The 20,519-nt window shown below is 40.7% G+C and overlaps 2 protein-coding genes across 2 annotated transcripts; both read right to left on the reverse strand.

Moving 5' to 3' along the window:
- Nucleotides 1–3,050: 3,050 nt before the first annotated feature.
- LOC102949351 (olfactory receptor 52H1) lies at nucleotides 3,051–3,998 on the reverse strand. Its single transcript, XM_007092210.2, has one exon. It carries the CDS (start codon nucleotides 3,996–3,998, stop codon nucleotides 3,051–3,053), a length of 948 nt encoding a protein of 315 aa, XP_007092272.1.
- Nucleotides 3,999–16,312: 12,314 nt separating this feature from the next.
- On the reverse strand, nucleotides 16,313–17,254 carry LOC102949051 (olfactory receptor 52H1-like). Its single transcript, XM_007092209.2, has one exon. The coding sequence runs from the start codon at nucleotides 17,252–17,254 to the stop codon at nucleotides 16,313–16,315; it is 942 nt and encodes a 313-aa protein (XP_007092271.2).
- Between the last annotated feature and the right edge of the window lie 3,265 nt (nucleotides 17,255–20,519).

Genomic DNA, 20,519 nt, shown 5'->3' on the forward strand with positions numbered 1-20,519 from the left:
GATGAGGAATTTACAAAAAGAAAGACATACAGGATAAGACAATTTATGGGTGAGAAAATTACCTGCTGATATTTGTATAATTATTCTCTTTAATTGTTTTTTAATTTGAGAGAGGGAGAACAGAAGAGGGACAAAGGGAGCAAGAGAGAGAACGCTAAGCAGGTTCCACACTCAGCATGGAGCCCAACACAGGGCTCCTTCCCATGACTGTAGGGATCATGACCTGAGCCAAAATTGAGAGGTGGGTGCTCAACTGACTAAGCAACCCACATGCCCCTAATTATTCTCTTTTAAATCAACCAGAACACATATTTTCATTCATGGTCTGACACGGGAACAGAATGTTTTCAGACAGTGCCACCAGTGAGTTATGGGCAGCTGGGACAGCAGATTTGACCTTGAGGCAGACAAACACCAGATTTAACCTGTTTTCTCCTCCCATAAGCAGTACAGTGGAGGGAGGATTTTAAATGGAACTAGAGGGTATTATGCTAAGCAAAATTAGTCAGTCAGAGAAAGACAAGTATCATATGACTCCACTCAAATGAGGACTTTAAGATACAAAACAGATGAACATAAGGGAAGGGAAGGAAAAATAATATAGAAACAGGGAGGGGAACAAAATAAAATGACTCTTAAATATGGAGAACAAACAGAGGGTTGCTGGAGGGGTTGCGGGAGAAGGGATTGGCTAAATGGGTAAGGGGCGTTAAGGAATCTACTCCTGAAATCATTGTTACACTATATGCTAACTAACTTGGATGTAAATTTTAAAAATAAATTAAATTTAACAAATAAAATAAATATATAAAATAAATTTAAAAAATAAATGTCAGTGATGAACTCAGAGTTGAACATGCTGCTGAGATTCCCCTTCCAGATGAGAATGGCAGTGGTAATTAGTGAAATACTACGCCAGTAGCTAACATTAGATTAGTATTTTACAATCTGCAAAGCATGAGATGTACATTATTTGTTGAATCGTAATACCGAGCCTATGAAGTGGGAAAGCAGACACTGAGATTCCTCAGGAAGATCATATATGAACACTAGGACACAGAGTTACCAGAAAAGAGACCATAATTCATAAAAATAAATTAACTCTTCTGGGGAAGAATGGGAGAAACATAATAACAGATAACTGGGCCAAAGATAGAGGGTGGGGAGAAAGTACAAGAGGCAGAGCAGGACGCAATCTCTTCATTTTCTGGTTTTTCTAGGTCATAAAGCTTTCATGGGAGTGATTTGTGTGTGCTGGTGAATAACCACTGGTGTGAAATCCTACCAGGATGAAATGATTACGTACTTCGAAATTAGCTCAGAATTTCTTTCTTTACTTTTCCTTCAGTAAGCTTTTAGAAATATCAGCTCTTGGCTAATCCATGTTCTCAGCAGAATGGAAATAATCAGAAGAGACTAAGAGATCATCTCTTCAGGGCATTTCTAGCAGCTGGCACAGAAAGCAGGCTCCTCCCTTAGAAGGATGTGGCTTAATTTATGACAAGAGGCTTCACAGAAACAAGAAAAATGGGCTCTGATACTCCTACTCATGTTTTCTTTTTTACGAGAGTGAGGTTGTGTCAAGTGGGGAAAACTCTGAACTGGGGGTTGGCAGAGTCTAGTGTAGCTCCACATTGATGACCGCCCCACTGTGTGCCTTGGAAAAGTCACGTTCACTCTGCTGGCATCAGTTTCCTCCTCCTACAATGAGGTTCCGATGATTCCAGCCCCACAGGACCCGGCCACGCTCCCCCCTCCTCCCTGCTCCTGCATCCCCGCCTCGCTCTGCTCCAGACACGCTGGCCTCTGCTCTGTGCACAGTCATGTCACACTGTGTCCTGCCCCAGGGCCTTTGCCTTTGCTGTCCTCGCTGCCCTGTCCTCCTCGTCCACTTGTAGTGCATCACTGTATTCGCTGCATTTTTCCATCGGTTACATCCCTCTTTGAAGGTGTAGAACTTGTTCTCTCGTTTCTCGTGTGTCACTCTCCTGAGAATATAAGCTCCACAAACGCAGGGTGGAGTCTTTGTATCGTTAACCTTCACTTCCCGAATGCTTAGAACCGTGTTGCAACCCAGTGGGTACCCAACAAATAATTCCAAATCGGCGGATAATGGTCAAAAGAAGAAAAAAGATTTATTGTAAGAACTCTAGATCTTTTTTTGAACACGGCAGTGTTGTCTCTAATCTAATCCTGTGGAACTAGATGCATCTTGCCATGGATGCATCACTTTCTTGTAGATTTTCTCTCCTCATCCCCCTTCACTGCACTGATGTGTCTTGTAATTGATTCTCTCTTCCAGTCCAGGAAACACACTCTGTCGATAAAAGTCCCACAGGGACTTAAACATCTACTATGCTATGTCACTGAACTGGCTTGAGGTCTCCTGGCACATCTCTGCGGCTCACTTTCTCAGTGTCTTGGAGCCTAGAAGCTCCTCTCTTCTGCCAGCCCTGGAGCTAGAATGCAGGTGTTGAGAAATACATGCTCTCTCCTCCCCGTCACAGCACTGCTGGTAGATGGCGCTGCTCCTAGCCCTTGTACTAAATGATTTTATGTGTCATGGTGGGACGGGGTGCATTGGTAGAGACCTGCAGAAGCATATCATGGACAATAATATTATTGAATATAACCACCAATGCTCCTAATTCATCTACAAATGCCCTCAATAAGAATTCCTCATGGATATTTTCACTTTTAGTCTCTCTTCTGTTTCTCTGCCTCACTTAACACATTTTTTCTCCCTCCCGCCCAGTTGCAAATCTCAATTTCCAAATTTGTATTGCTTGGTCCATTCGCAGTGAGCCAGCTCTCTGTTTTCACCTCTTCTTCCTGATCAAATTCTGTGCAACTTCATGCTCCACAAGCAAACAGGTCATCAAGGAATTTTTACACGTAGAACCGTCTCCTTCATAGAGGCCACACCATTTTCCTCATATGCAAAAGCACCTGCAGGCAGTTCTCATTTTAAAAAGAACGTTTGTTTTCTATCTTACTACATTAATATCCCCAATAGAATGACGTCAGCTTTTCCATAGCACATTGAAACATCATTCCGTAGCCTTGGTGGAAAACAAAAGTATGACCTTATCTCGGATCTGCTTGGTCTTCACTCCATAGACAATGGGGTTGAGTGCAGGGGGAATAACAATGTAGAGGTTGGCAAACAGGATGTGGAAAGTGAGGGAGACATTGTGCCCAAAGCGATGCGCAAGGATGGAGAAAAAGGCAGGTGTATAAAACATGAGGATGACACAGACATGGGAACCACACGTGCCAAGGGCTTTGTGGCGGGCATCCCGGGAGGGGAGGCGGAAGACGGCACGGAGGATGAGGCTGTAAGAAACGGCAATGAGAATCACATCTGAGATGACCGTCATGATGGGGACACCAAAGCCATACCAGATGTTGACGGAGATGTCAGCACAGGCGAGCCGGGCAACACCTATGTGCTCACAGTATGTGTGCGGTATGATGCGTGTCCTGCAGAAAGGCAGGCGTGTGAGCAAGAATACAACTGGCAGGATAATGCAGAAGCTTCGAAAGGAGATGCCCACTGCAATCTTGATGATGGTCCTGGGAGTCAGAATAGTGGTGTATCTCAGGGGAGAGCAGATGGCCACGTAGCGGTCGAATGCCATGGCCATCAGGATGGCTGAATCCAGGACAAAACTATAGTGGAGGAAGAACATTTGTGTAAGACACCCTGGGAATGTGATTTCTCGAGCCCTGAGCCAAAAGATACTGAGTGTCCTGGGAACACCAGCTGTGGACAGGACGAGGTCACTCACGGCCAGCATGGCGAGAAAGGAAAACATGGGTTCGTGAAGGCTATGCTCCACCGCGATGAGGTAGAGAAGGATGCAGTTTCCCACCACGGCCACAATGTAGATGATACAGAAGGGAATCCCAATCCACACATGGCATTGCTCCAGGCCTGGGATCCCCACCAGAATGAAGGGTCCTGGGTTGTAATTGCTCAGGTTGAAAGTGACCATCGTCGAACACGGTGACACAGGCCCCAGGTCCTGAGGACAGAGGGTAGTAGAGAGTAGTTAGGGTCATGTGAGTCACTCTCACTTCCAACCACTCATGACTATTGCCTCCTAAAGATAAGATGATTTATCATTCAACATGGGACACCTTTGAAGTGAAAATAGGTTGATATTAAAACGGCTGCAGGTAACTTGCATAATCCTGGGTTGTCTCAGATATATTGAGATAGATAGTCATGCTACCTAACGAGAATATGTTCATTCATCTGGCCACCTTTGCCCTGTACACAACTCCTCCAAGCAGCTTTCCAGATGGGCTGCAATCACTCTTCTCATTTTATGGTACGCTACTGATACAAGTTTAAAATTACAGCACATACTTTTTCCAGGTGGAAATAGTTTCTGTGAATTCACAGACATTATTGTTTGCTTGGTCTTGACAAGACCTTGACAAGATCTGCTTGCTCTGTCATGTGGAATTTCAAAATTTGTCCCAGGATACTTGCTTGCTCTTTCAAGGATCTGTGATGACCATGACTCTCAGATTTATGAGGTCAACACCCCTTCATGGCCATCCAAAAATATAGTCAATTCAGCAAACACAAATTGAGTTCCTACTCTACACTGGATAATACGTATAACAAATAAAAATTAGCGAAGTTCCATCTAGTGAAGTTCTTGGGTCCTTACTCCTCTCCTCCCCACACACACACAAAAAACTCATTTTCAAGTACCCCTTAGCTATACAGCTGTATAACATCCTAACATTTGAACTAATAACACTCCAAGTTGAGATTTCTGTCCAGAAGACAAGTGTGTCCTCATAAACTCATATCCTATTGGATATAAACATAGGCCCCTCGAGATACATTGTCTCACATACACACAATTTATATTTATGATCTCAAATATTCCCTGATCTATACTTACATTCTCTCATACATTTCACCATAATAGATTCACCTACCTATACTCCTACAAGATACACTCCCCCTAGCACCTTGCTCTCTGTGTCACACATACTCACACAGACCTCACACATATGCATACACCATACACATCATACACAAGGCGCACATCATACAAACACATGGCGAGAAAAATATAAACAACATATTTCACAAATGAATTATGGAACTGCTAGTTGCCATGTACGTTTTTACTTGCAAAGCTGCTCTTTCAAAGACTAGTTTCCTCACCTTCTTCCTCCTCCAGTGATGTCAGTACATAGGAAGTTACTTATAATCTACACATAACCAACCATAGAGCAAGGCCAAGCACTCCCAGGAGCAGCACTGGGAGAGGAAGATGGTGATGTTCCTACACCTACGATTCCTGGACTTACAAGGCCAAGCTCATGTTCAGCCTTGTGCCAACCCCCACGTTTTAGCTCATTCTAAGGCCCAGCTCGTCAGACTTACTTTCATCACTCTTCTGCTTTTGGTAAAGGGAAACAAAATACTCTCTTCTTTTCTTTCTGAACCTCCCATTTCTATCAGTAAAAAGGTGTAAAAACACTTTTCTTGGAGCAACAGAACCCTCTTCCATAGCATCTCCTTTATATTAGATTCTGGGCTCTGGGAACACATCCACTGTTCAAAGGTGGCCACAGTCCAGCTCCCTTTTGCTGAGTATTCCTGCTCTCCAGCTGAGTGACCTTCATCTGGTTCTTAAGCACGGAGGGCACCTAGTCACCACCTGTCACCAACAGGAGAGAGCTGATTAGGTTGTTCAGGCTTCTTGTGAAAAGTTCCATCCATGTGCTGGTCACGTCCTAGAACAAAACCCACATCAGGTCCTTGAAACCAGCGCTTGGAATTGCTTCTCTCCCAGCTCCTGTGAGGTCGTCCTTTATTCACACCTATGCGAGGAGGGATCTTCTCTAGTTTTTGTGTGTCATGCACTCAGACACAACGCATCTTCATACAGTCATCCAAGCATCTACAAACACACATACGGACACACATGGGGCGAGTGAACTCTGAGGCTTGTCATTCTAAGGTCAGATGAATCTGGAATGTGGGGCAATCTATGAAACAGTTCGGTCAGTTCACCAAGTCAGTGCCACCAATAGAGTACAGGGAACATAGATGTTAAAATTACTTTTCTAGATTAAATGAATTTAAGAAAGTGAAAAAAGAAATTCTTGATTGGATTCTATTGAAACAAATCAGTAATGGAATATGATGTATAATTGTGGGAATTTAAATAAGACTCAGGTAATGGATGATATAAAATGTAAGTACTCATTTTATTAAATTTTGTGTGTATAGCATTATGGTAGATAAGTGCATACACACACACACACACACACACACACACACACACACAGATGCCACAGTATCTCAATAAAGTACGGGCCATAAGGATATGCTATGGAGCCAGATGGATGAGCACTTTCGTCCCAGATCCATATTTATTGTCAACCTGTGTGGACATACCTGAACGATAATCCTTAGGTCCCACATTTTTCAAAAGAGCCTAATATCTATAATTCTCATTTATTATAAGGACAAATAATAGATCATATTTGATATCGCCTGTATCGTCAGATGACAGAGACAGACAGATGCATATACTAACCAGAGTATCCCCAGTGTACACACACACACACACACACACACACACACACACACACACATCTGCACACTTATCCCACGTTTTAGGTGAGGACAGTGAGTCCTTGTCACATGTCGGACCCAGAAGTTTGCTGATCTCAGTTACTTGACCATGCTTAACCCAGGTGTGTGACTGTGCATCCGTTCAAATCTTTTGTGGTCCCTTAAATGGAGTATCTGTGTGAGTCTTGTGACCATGACCTGGACTTCTAAGTGGAAATCACTCCAGAAAGGAAGTGACAGTCTCAGTGCGTGTCTCCTAGAAATGGAGCCCTGAGCATTCACCCAACCCCTCTTTCTGGCCAATCCTGGTCCAGGCCCCACACCACAAACAGCCAACACTCACCTATTCATGGAGATTGGGCCAGACCAGAAGAAGAAAGGTCATACTGAGAGATAGCCAGAAACTGCAGGAGGAGCAAATGCACCAAACAAAGAAAAAAGTGGACGGGAAAGCCTGGGACTGGTGGACAGGTAGATTCCCTGCCCATTTATTATTTCTGGCTGATGTTCAATGGGGGGGAGGAAGAGGTAAATAGGGCCTCAGGGACATCCTATCACTCTCAAGGGGAGAATGGAGAAGTTCATGTTAACCCTGCCCATGCCTGGCAGTTCCTATTGCCTACAGTTGTTTATTTTTATGTTTTGCATCACACGTGAGCCCGTATGCCTACGGGACATGGCTGTGCACGTGCCCACCTGCCACATCTCCTCAGGTTCCAGCTCATGTCCTTGCCTCTGTGATAAACGGCTTGGACGATGCACTTAATGTGTGCAAGAAGGTGATAATACAGTACCTACCTCTCGAGATTCTAGAAGGGTGACCAACTAGATAGAACAGTGCTTGTGAAAATGCCTAACACAGCGCAGGCTCACTGAGCCCTTGTTAAACTGCTCACATGGCCCATGTCAAGATGATCTACTGCCTTCAAAGTGGGGCCCCAGCATCTGCCTTCATAGGCTCCACAGTGGATCTCTGTGCCTTGTTTTCCCCTGGGGGCCCAATGCATATGTGGATGTGAGCATTACAACCGGAAAACAAGAAAGTGGGTTGGCACTGCCTCTACGGAGGCAGAGGAGAGCAGATCCTGGACGCTATTTCCTTTGATGGCCAAAGTCAGTATGTTGCCCTTGGCAATCCAGTGGCTGCTGTTTTGCAATATCTTTGCCTGAACATCCCATTTTTATTTGAAATCCGTCGCGTCCTGAACTGCATCCACTCCCCACCCTAGTCCTGCTCTCAGTGCTCCCAGGATCAGCAAATGTCACTTTACTGCTCATGAGGATTGAAGTTTCTTATAAAAATGTGCTGCTGAGCCCTTTTAAAATGCCCTCAAGCCATTCCCTTCTCTGTCTCATTGTCCAGCTACCTTCACTTCTTACCTACCTACATCACTCTCATGGCTTCCTAAAGGATCAGCGTATTTCCTTGTGTCTCCCTCCTGCCTCTCCCTTCTGCACACTGCTCCTCCTACCTTGCGTATCTGATCATGTCCTCCCTTTGCTTCAATCCTGTTCTGTTCTCATCTCTGAGTCCTGGCACCTGCTACTTCCAGTGGTTTTGTCAGTCTTCATCCTTATTTTCCTCTTATCTTTACGTTTTCCTTAATGGGACTCAACCCCAGTTGAAACACTAATATAATTTTTACTGGTAAAAACCAATATGAACAATAAAGTACAATCTTGTGGGAAGACTACCAGATATGCCCACCGACACTCTTGGTGGCTTGGAGCCCAGGTCTGTTTAGACCTGACAGGCGCTTATCCCTCAGATCAGCAGCCAGGTCACTGTCCCTGGGACGTCACAGCCAGAGTCTCCGTCTCTATGCTTGCGCAGATATTGGTCAATAACCCTGAGTAGTGGACCCCAAATTGACAATTGTTGGTCTTTGTCTCATCCACAGGCATATTTTCTTCTCGTTGGACACACTGTACAAAACTTTCATTTGTTCCAACGGTTATCGTTTTAAATCCTGTATCGCAAGACTGTTGAAAATAACGGACAAATGCACAATGGTGTTTTGTTTGATGTACTAGAAATGGAAGTTCCTTGGCCAATATTTTACAGGAAGAGGAGATATGTTTAAGTCATATAAGTGTACAATCCTTACCTTTGGTGTAATCTGTCCCCTTATGGAAACGTCTGCATTCCTTTGTTGATTATGTGGAGCAGAGCTGGTTATGGAAACTTGAATGAGTCTCATATGAACATCTGGTCCAATCAGAAGGTTATGTAGAACTTGCAGCTTAGTGTTGTCTAATAAAAATCATTGTCTCAGTTAATGATTTCCACTGGACTAAATAGGAATGTGCCCCGGTGCCCCTTCCCACTTTATTTATAATTTACATCCTAAAAAATTGAGTCACACCTCTCAGCCTTCACACTTCCTTAAATATCATCAAAAACTATTATTTTACACACAGATATTATGGTTCTATTCGCAAGATCGAAGGGTAGCACCTTAATGGACAACTGGCCCTCTGTCTAGGATGCCCCATAGGAGTCCTGACCCACTATTTCAAAATGGTATTTCCTACAATTCAATCACCACCATGTCTATAGCAGTATGCTTAACTTAAAATCATGTTACTTTTAAAAAAATGATTTAGTGGTGAAATGAGTAAGGAGGAATTTCCTTATGCCTATTTGAATATTTTATTCACGCTAATTTTGGCCCCTATCAATTACTTGAACTGCTATTTCACTATTTTGCACAGAATGAAATCAGAGTTTTTTCATGTAGGCTGAGCAAAGCATTTCTATTGTTTTGTTTGCAATTTGTGGTGAAATTGCCTTTCCTTCAGGCGGTTGAGGGGTTAAGTTTTTTCTTGATCAGAGAGGCTGCCCACCTCCTGAGGGTTAAAATGTATGTGAAAGGGTAGTAGAGTGACCACTGAATCCAGTGAGCCACCATGCCCCAAACTATCACAAACCCCATAAAAGACAATAGATTTAGGGATAATGTTTTAAAATACAATTTGGACTTAGTTGCTGCCTTGATTAAAATTCCTATGACTTCCGGGGTGCCCAGGTGGCTCAGTTGGTTAAGTGTCTAACTCTTGATCTTGGTTTAGGTCTCATGGTTTGTGAGTTCAGGTCCCATGTTGGGCTCTGCAATAATGGCACAGATCCCGCTTGGGATTCTGTCTTTCCTTCTCCCTGCCCCTCCCTGCTCATGATCTCTCTCTCTCTCCTCTCTCTCAAGATCAGAAAACTTCAAAAAAAATTATAAAATTCCTATGACTTCCCATTGTTTTTAGAATATTACACTCCTTAAAATGATCTGGGTTTTCCAATGTTCTGCAATATTACCATTTTGTATTCTATCTAACCCCTTCCCCCCCAACATTAGATTCCAGTTCCTGTAATGCACAGAGACTTTTCAGCTCTGTATCTTCTCATGTGCAACTTCCTTGCCTTTCTTCCTTCCTTCATTCCTTCCTTCTTTCCTTCCTTCCTTCCTTCCTCTCTCTTTCTTCCTTTCTAAATAAGCATCTTGCCATCTGTTCATCCATAAATTTTACTTTCTTATTTGTTTCAGATTTATTCAGGTATAAATGGCAAATAAAATTATATATATTAAAAATGTACTAAGTGATGATTTCATATATATACATATATATATATATATATATATATATATATATAGTGAAATTTTACCACAATCAAGTTGGTTAACATGTCACGTAGTTGTGTGTGTGTGTGTGTGTGTGTGTATGCGTGTGTGTTTAGTGAGAACACTTATCATCTACTTTCTTAGTAAATTTCAAAGAAACAATACAGTATTATAAAGTATAGTCATTGTGCCTAATATTAGATCTCTAGAACTTATTCATCTTATAAGTGAAATTTTGGACCTTTTCTCCAACATCTTCTTGTGTTCCCCCAACCCAGCCCCCAGGAACAATCATTTTACTCTTTGTTTTTATGAGTTTGATTTTTTATATTTAGATTCCACATACAAATGATACCACACAGCATTTGTCTTTCTCTATCTGGCTCATTTCACTTAGCATAATGCACTTCATCCATGTTGTTGCAAATGGCAAGATTTCATTCTTTCTCATGTCTAAATAATATTCCCTCGTATAAAATGTGATGTACATATATCTGTTCATACAAACATGGACACAAGTTCTTTCCATATTTTTTCTATTGTGAACAATGCTGCAATGAACATGGGAGTGCAGATAATCTCTTCAAGAGACAAATTTTGTTTTCTTCCAATATGTACTCAGATGTAAGATGGCTGAATGATATGAGAGTTTTACTTTTAATATTTTGAGGATCATTCATACTGTTTGCCATAATGGCTGTAACAATTTACATTCCTGCCATCAGCATACTCCTTTTTCTCCACTTCCACACCAACATTTGTTATCGTCTTTTTGACATTAGCCATCCTAACAACTGTGAGATGATTTCAGACTATGGTTCTAATGTGCATTTCCATGATGATTAGTGATGTTGAGCACATTTTCATGTACCTGTTGCCCACCCAAATGTCTTCTTCCTTCTTACTCCATACATAAAAGTAAACTCAAAATGGATGAAAGACCTAAATGTAAGACAGGAAGCCATAAATAACCTCGAGAAGAAAGCAGGCAAAAACTGCCTTTGACCTTGGCCTCAGCAACTTCTTACTGAACATGTCTCCAGAGGCAAGGGAAACAAAAGCTAAATGAACTATTTGGACCTCATCAAGATAAAAAGCTTCTGCATGGCAAAGGAAACAATCAGCAAAACTAAAAGGTAACTGACAGAATGAGAGAAGATATTTGCAAATGACATATCAGATTAAGGGTTAGTACCCAAAATCTGTAAAGAATTTACCAAACTCAACACCCAAAAAACAAATAATCCAGTGAAGAAATGGGCAAAAGATATGAGAAGACACTTTCCAAAGAAGACATCCAGATTGCTAACAGACACATCAAAAAATGCTCAACATCACTCCTCATCAGGGAAATACAAATCAAAACCACAATGAGATATCACTTCACACCTGTCAGAATGGCTAACATGAACAACTCAGGCAACTCAGGCAAGGATGCAGAGAAAGAAGAACCCTTTTGCACTGCTGGTGGGAATGCAAACTGGTGCAGCCACTCTGGAAAACAGCATGGAGGTTCCTCAAAAAATTAAAAATAGAAATACCCTTACAACCCAGCAATTGCACTACTAGGTATTTACCCAAGGGATACAGGTGTGCTGTTGCGAAGGGGCACATGCACCGCAATGTTTATAGCAGTGCTATCAACAATAGCCAAAGTATGGAAAGTACCCAAATGTCCACCCACTGATGAATGGATAAAGATGTGGTATATACAATGTAGTATTACTCGGCAATCCAAAAGAATGAAATCTTGCCATTTGCAACAGCATGGATGGAACTAGAGGGTATTATGCTAAGCAAAATTAGAAAATACAAATATATGTCTTCATTCATATGAGAAATTTAAGACACAAAACAGATGAACATAAGAGAATGGAAGCAAAAATAATATAAAAGCAGGGAGAAGGACAAAATATAAGAGACTTAAACATAGAGTACAAACTGAAGGTTGCCAGAGGGGTTGTGGGCGGGGGAATGGACTAAATGGGCAAGGGGCATTAAGGAGGACCCTTGTTGGGGTGAGTACTGGGTGTTATATGTAGGGGATAAATCACTGCATTCTGCTCCTTAAATCATTATTGCACTATATGCTAACTAACTTGGATAACTTTTTAAAAAATAATTTAAATAAATAAACAAACAAACAAGTAAAAAGTAGTAAATCGCAGAACGTACTACTCTTCAACAATTATGAATAAGCTAGACCAAGATGTACAGATAAAGTTTATAAGCCACTATTAAATGAAAAAGCAAGTTGCAGGACATATACAATTTTAAATAAACATATCATTAATGATAAGTTTAATAACATGCAAAGCAATATATGTTGTTTATGGATATATAAAAATATGAGTATGACATACCAATTTAGGATAGTAATTATCACTGGGAAGGAAGGAAGGGAATAAGATTAGGGAAGGTTAACACCCTTCAATTATATATGGTTTTTTTCCCCTTAACCTCAATGGTAGCACATGGGTATTTATTGTGTAATTCTCTATGTTTCCGTATGCTTGAAATTTTAAAAACTAATAAAATCAAGATACTGATAAATTACAAACTTCAAAAAAATGTCTTCTTCTTTGAGGAAAAAAAGGTCTATTAGGGTCTTTTGCCCATTGTTTTAATCAGATTATTACTATTTTACCCTGGAGTTGTATGAATTCCTTACATATTTCAGAAATTAACGCCTTATCAGATGTATGGTTTGTAAATACCTGCCTTTTCTTTGTGTTTATGTTTCTTTTGCTGAGCAGCTTTTTAGTTTGTTGTAGTCCGACTTATTTTCTTTCTACTTGCTTTACCTGTGCTGTTGGTATCATATCCAAAAAATCATTGCCAACAACATCGAAGAGCTATCCTCCCATGTTTTCCTGTAGGAGTTTTATAGTTCCAGGTCTTAAATTTAAGCCTTGATCCATTTCAAATAAAGCTTTGTGAGTGGTATAAGACCAGGGTCTAGTTTTATTCTTTTGCATGTAGATAAGCACTGTCCCCAACACCAATAGACTATCCTTTCCATTTTTGGGTCCTTGTTAACAGTATATTCATGGGTTTATTTCTGGCCTCTGTATTCTGTTCCATTTATCTATATGTCTGTTTTTATACTGGTTTCATAGTGTTTTGATTGTTATAGCTTTGTAATACTGTTTGAAATCAGAAAATGTGATGCCCCCAGGTTTGTGCTTCGTTTTCAGCATGGCTTGGCTTGGCTTTTGCAATTCCATACAAATTTCAGGCTTATTTTTTCTACTTCTATAAACATGCCATTGGTATTTTTATATGGATTATATTGAATCTGTGGATTTTGGGGGGAATATGTACATTTTATTAATATGAATTCTCCCAGTCCGAACATGGGATACCTTTACACTTACTTGAGTCTTACTCAATTTCTCTGATTAAAGTCTTTCAATTTTCAGTGTACAGGTTTTTCACCTCCTCTGCCTGAATCCTCTGCCTCCCTCCCTCTCCCACCTGACTGGCTTTTTCTCATGATTCTCATCTTTGTTAGAGAAAATAACTCTTCTTTCAGGACGAGCTTTCTGCTCACCTGAGTGGAAGCTGGTTTCCTCTGATAGTCTGTCTTCAAGAGCACCGTTTTTAAATTTTTGTTGGTTTCTGTGTGTCCTAAAACCTAACACAACTTGAAGTTACATGTCCATTGGTCTGGTTACATGATTGAGGCTCAGTTCCCTCACTAAATTACAAACACCAGGAGCCTAACACCCATCCCTGTTTTGGTCAACATAGGAAACAGTTTACCTAACACAGTGCTGCAGATTTAGAAAATATTTGTCAAATATTCGGTGAATATTGTTGAATGAATGAATGAATGAATGAAGATTGACTGGAAGCTACTCAGTACTCAGAATAATCTAGAATATTTGGACCACACCAGACCTAAGGAGATTTGTATTATATTAGCTCCCAGAAAAGTCTGTAGCCTTTATTAAATGAAAATTTAGGATGTTCTACTGCTCTATACTGAGATGAGGGACATAGGAGGCCCAATGAAACTATAATTGGTAAGAATGTGACTAATTACCTTACTGGGAGCTTCTCTCTAAGAGCTTTCTGATGATATCTCTTTCTGTTCTTCATAACAGGAATAGTTCTATTTCTCTGACCATCTCACTGTCTTCTTATTTATATGCAGTGCGAATTATGGAACTAAATCATGCTTATCTCTCACATACTCTAGAGCTTGAATCTTCCCACATATGTAATAAGAGAATAGGAACCCATGAAGATAAAAGTACACTGGCCTATTTCTTACCTTATTTTTTAAAAAAATCTTCGTCTATGTTTTTTTGTTTTGTCTCTACTATCTTTTCTACTTACACTTCATAACATTTTTATTTATGGTGTTCAAAATACATCAAATAATTTTGGAGGAAACTATATATGACTGCTGTCACATGTAAAAGAACATATAGTCAAACTATAGTCTCTGTGTCCACAAAAACATATCTTTCTTACTAATATTATATGTAGAGAGTTACTGTAGAATGGTGAATCTAATCCCACATGAATGGAGGCAGGAAAACAGTAGCAGGGAGACCACATAGAACTCTGGTGTTTCATTCAGAGGAAAGGTGACTTGTGTTGGGACCACTGAGGGGAGGGAGATGGTACTCACACTCTCTGGTAGCTCCTAGATGTTGTTGAGAAAGAAGGAATGAGCATTGAGGACATCTTAGATCTGGGAGAAAAGCAGACATCAACTATCCTTGACACTTGACAAATACCAAAAATAGTGATTCTTTGACTAATTCAGTGACTGAGTGACTCCCTCTGACCAAATTAGACATACTAGATTTGAAAAGAGAATGAATCCTACAGGGGTGCCTGGGTAGCTCAGTCAGATAAACGTCTGACTTCAGCTCAGGTCACGATCTAATGGTTCATGGGTTGGAGCCCTGCGTCAGGCCCTGTGCTGACAGCTCAGAGCCTGGAGCCTGCTTCAGATTCTGTGTCTCCCTCTCTCTCTACCCCTCCCCCACTCATGCTCTGTCTCTCTCTCAAAAGCAAATAAACATTAAAGAAATTTTTTTAATTAGAAAAAGAATGCAACATACAGATAAAGACACATATTTACCATTGGAGTACATCTCTTTTGAGATTTGAGAAGGAAGAAGAGACTTGAGCCACCCATTCTTCCAATTGTCCAGGTTTCGATCCCTCATCTCAATCTTTTCCATCTCATACTTTTCCTTCTCATTGGCCAAAGGAAGTTAGTGTCATCTTTATATTTGTTCTTAGAGGACTCTAACCATCACACTTCATTTTTCTTCCTCAAGATTGAATGAAAAGTGAGCTTTGCATTCCTCATTGCCTTCTTTTTGTCCACAATAAATGCCTGCACTCTTAATTTAAATTGCATGATTATTTGCCACTCATGTATTTGATAAACATTCCTTATGCACCTATTATATGCCAAGGCTCATACTTAAAGTCAAAGTCCAGAATTTCAGAGCTATCACAAGAGAAATTCTGTGATCTCCAGTGATGTGTAAACTACTAAGATACATAAAACCGGAAAAAAATATCTGTTTCCTTAGAAACATATTTATCATGAAAAACAGATGATCATTTTTTATTTTTGTTTTTTATTTTTAGAGACAGAGAGAGAGAATGAGCATGTGAGAGGGTGAGTGAGAGAGACTCTTAAGCAGACTCCACATTCAGCACAGAGTATGATGTGGGGCTCAATCCCACAACCCTGAGATCACGACCTGAGCCAAAATCAAGAGTCCGATGCTCAACCGACAGAGTTACCCAGGTGCCTCAAGAGATAGGATTATTTTATTATTTCCAATTAAGAGTTTGATAATCATTTCATAACAATAACAAGAAATTGAAAATATATATACACCATTTCCCAGACACAGAATTTAGTTTTTTGCAACTGGAATTAAGGAGTAAAATTCTGACTAAAATAACAGAGTAGGCAAAACTTCAAATCTTCTTAATAAAGAATTTTTTGATCTGTTCCTTCTCTGAACCACTGGCTACAGGTTCAGTCTTTAAGCTGATATACACTAAGAACTTGCCCCTGCCCACACACTTCAGGCATGCATCACTGGGACCTCTGAGGACAGAGCAGATGGATGACTTTGTCCCAGATCTGTTTGGTCTTTACTCCATAGACGATAGGATTGAGTGCAGGTGGGACGACTACATAGAGGTTGGCAAAGATGATGTGAAAGGTACGAGAGACATTACGCCCAAAGCGATGTGCAAGGATGGAGAAGAATGCTGGTATATAGAACATGAGGATGACACAGACATGGGAACCACACGTGCCAAGGGCCTTGTGGCGGGCGCCCTGGGAGGGGAGGCGGAAGATGGCACAGAGGATCAGGATGTAGGAGACAGCAATTAGGATCACATCCGAAATCACCGTCATGATGGGAACACCAAAGCCATACCAGATGTTGACGGAGATGTCAGCACAGGCGAGCCGGGCAACACCTATGTGCTCACAGTATGTGTGCGGTATGATGCGTGTCCTGCAGAAGGGTAGACGATTTGCAAGGAAAACACATGGAACTATAACACAGAAGCTTCTGAAGGAGATTCCCACAATAATTTTGGCAATGGTCCTGGGGGTCAAAATAGTGGTGTACCTCAGGGGAGAGCAGATGGCCACGTAGCGGTCGAATGCCATGGCCAAGAGTATAGCTGAGTCCAGCACAAAGCTGTAGTGCAGAAAGAATAACTGGGTCAGACAACCAGGAAAACTGATTTTCTGGGGACCAAGCCAGAAGATGGTAAGGGTTTTGGGGACACAAGTGGTAGACAGTATCAGATCTGTCATGGCCAGCATGGAAAGGAAAAAGAACATGGGTGCATGAAGACTATGTTCCACAGCAATGAGGTAGAGAAGGATACTATTGCCCACAATGGCCGCGAGATAGATAAAGCAGAAGGGGATGCTGATCCAGACGTGGTACTGCCCGAGGCCAGGGATACCCAAAAGGGTGAAGTCACCTGTGTGGTCGCTACTCAGGTTGTACATGGCCGGTGTGGTCTGATACATAGATTCTGTATCTGAAAAACAAATTGTGTATAATGAACCTGAAAAAACTGTAGGGTAATTCTTCCTCCTCCTTTCTATCTGTTAAGAAAGAACCTCCTACAGCTAGCAAGACCAATGCTTAGGTCTTTAAGACGGATTCCCCAGACATGATACTCCTGGTAGTAGTCACTCAATCACTCTGGAATCTTCTTGATACAGTGTAAAATATTATTGCCGTGTTAATAATGTGTTAATAATTATTTCCATGTTAATAATTATTCTATTATTTTTTGTTATACAATCTAAAACTCTGAGTGATGATATTATCTAAGATCTCATCTCTAGTAACTGGCCGAACTAGCATTATGACAGTCCTCAATACTCCTTTATGCTGTGGTACCAAGCCAGGCGATTGCCTCAGGTGACACACTGTGAGATGCCAAGGACCGAGAAGAGGCATGGGTTGTAGAGAAGACAGTAAGGAAAAGCCTAACACCCAAACTGCAGTGTGTCCGGAACACTAACCCTACGCTGATTGCACTTACTCTCCTGATATCCCTTGTACTATAGCACTTGGCATTTGCAGACGAGAATGTTCCTGAGACTGATGTTTGGTGCCTCACCAGAACAGATACACGGCTCAGATCCCTCTTAGGATTTACTGAGGAAATTGGTTCAAGTGTGCTTTTTTTGTCCTTAAATATGTATTTATATTATTACATTTTAAAATAATATTTTAAGAGGTTAACTTATATGTAAGAATGTTGTAGTTGACATTTGTCATTTTAGCCCATTTATCATCATTGTTTCGTAGAATAAGAAAAAAGACTCTTTTTAATGTTTTGAATGAAATAAACTATCAACAATAGCAGTATGATATAAGCAGCGTTATTTATTTATTTATTTATTTACTTACTTACTTATGTGAGAGAGACCTCAAGCAGGGAAGAGGGGCAGGGGGAGAGAGGGAGAATCTTAAGCAGGCTCCAAGCTCAGTGTGGAACCCAATGCAGGGCTGGACCCCATGACTCTGGGATCATGATCTGAGCTGAAACCAGGAGTCCAACAACTTAACTGACTGAGCCACCCAGGCACCCCTAAGTGGCATTATTTTACCCCTTCTATGGAGACTAACGTAGAAAATAAATGGTCTATTTGAGTAAGACCCAAATCCAGATACTTCTTATTTCAAATTGTGTGTTTTAAACTATTCTATCATACTTCTTTCTCAAACTATGCATATGTGGTTTAAAAAAAGGAAAGGGGGAGAAAAAAAAAAAAACTCCCGAAGACATGTATTCATAGAAAGTGATTGAGGGCCCTCTAGTGGAAGAAATATAAAATTGCTACCTTCTGAATACCAGGTCAAGATCAAAGCAAGCAAACAACTTCCATAACGAAACTAATATTTTTGGAAACCTCTACAATATACGCAAGTCTGAAGTTCTTTACATGAAATGACTTCCATAATCCTCTTAAAACCCTATGACACAGGTAATAATGTTACCTACAGTTCGAAGGTGCAGACACTGAGGCACAGAGAAGTTAAGTAACCCGCCAAAGGCCACATGACAAGCAAATGGTAGAGCTCCACATTAAACGCAGGTCTTTTCATAGACTTTCTGGGATAAAGGAAATCTATAGAGCATATGGCAAATGGCACGTACGTGATATCTGTAGAGCAGAAGATCGAAAATTAGGTCACATAGAGAAAACACAGACCAATACCGTATGATCCTCCAGACAAATGCTCTGTGTGCAATCTAAAACAACCAGCACAACAATACAAAAGCTTGGAACTAGTAGACACACAGAACATTTTTGTGGGAAGAGGCGGTGGAGGTAAGTGAAATGGGTAAAGGTAGTCTAATGCACGAATTTTCCAGTTATTCACTAGATGAGTCGTGGGAGTGGAATGTACAGCATGGTGACTCTAGTTAATAATACTGTATTGTGTATTTGAAACTTGCTAAGAGCCTACGTCTTCATCGTTCACATCACAAGGAAAAATTCACAATCCTGTGGTGATGGATTTTAACTTGACATATTGTGGTGATCATTTTGCAACAAGTTTACCAGTTGTCACTCACTTACCCCAACCTTTGCCCTAAACTTAACATAACACCTCTTGGATGCTTTATCTTGTTACTATAAATTGCGTACTTGATTCTGGGGTGGGATCTTGAAGTACTGTAAGTTAGAACTCACCTGCCTCCTACATCACACATATAGTTAGTTTTTCAACAACCTCGAGCCCTCCAGGGCACTTTCTTTTTCACTCATTTCATTCAGTATCCCCTTGTCACTGCATTCCTCTTTTCTAGGCTAAATTCTGATTCATCACGTCAAGCACTCTCTTACACATATTTGGCGTGCCCTTGCTCCACTGACCTTCCATCACCTAAAAATGCAAAACTCAATTTCTAGATTCACCGACATAATAAGCACTCTAGGACATGAAGGAAAGATGCTTCCTAACCAGGCATATTTGTATTCCCATAATTTCATCCTAACCAATATTCACTTCACTCCCAATGCCCGATGACCCAACAACATGATCTTGTTCAGCTCAATCTCCCTAGATGATTTTGTCCTTACTTTACTCCAAGCACATCCACCAACTCCAAACCTCTCTTTCTCAAGGGAAAATCTTTTATTTTAATTCACAGAGAAATTTGAAGCTATTAGATATGATATTGTGCAAGACAGTCCTCACATCTACATATATATGTAATACACATACACACACACACACACACACACACACGATACCGTTTTTCTTGTTATAAATGGAAAACTATCCCTCTTGTATCTGACCCAAAACAAACCCATCTCTCTATCATATCTTCCCAATCTTCATTAACCTTCATTCTCTTCTTGCTTCTAAGCTCAATCCAGCCTTTAAAAATTCTACTTCTTCAACATCTAAAACAACTAAATAACTAAAAACTTCAAACAACTAAAGTGTGCTCAGATATTTTCTAGTCTACATTAATAGAAACAATTCTAATCTCTCATTCATAGCTAGATATGTACTCTTCTCCATCACTTATATTCTTCTCATGCCCGGCTTACCCTTTCTCCCATATCAATCTCATTTCTGTCCTCATCTTTCCACCAGAGGGGCATTTACTAAGATCACCAGTGAAGTCCATGTCCCAAACTCAGTCCTTCCTGATGTCTCAGGAGCATTTGACACTATTCACCATGCCCTCAATTTCAGAGAACATTGTATCATCAACTCAGTGAAGGTGCATAGCCGTGG

Source organism: Panthera tigris, chromosome D1 (assembly GCF_018350195.1).
Source record: "Panthera tigris isolate Pti1 chromosome D1, P.tigris_Pti1_mat1.1, whole genome shotgun sequence".
NCBI lineage: Eukaryota > Metazoa > Chordata > Mammalia > Carnivora > Felidae > Panthera > Panthera tigris.

Bases quoted from the DNA above. Each gene is read 5' to 3' on its own strand.
- LOC102949051 (XM_007092209.2), bottom strand. From the start codon at position 17,254: ATGTACAACCTGAGTAGCGACCACACAGGTGACTTCACCCTTTTGGGT.
- LOC102949351 (XM_007092210.2), bottom strand. From the start codon at position 3,998: ATGGTCACTTTCAACCTGAGCAATTACAACCCAGGACCCTTCATTCTG.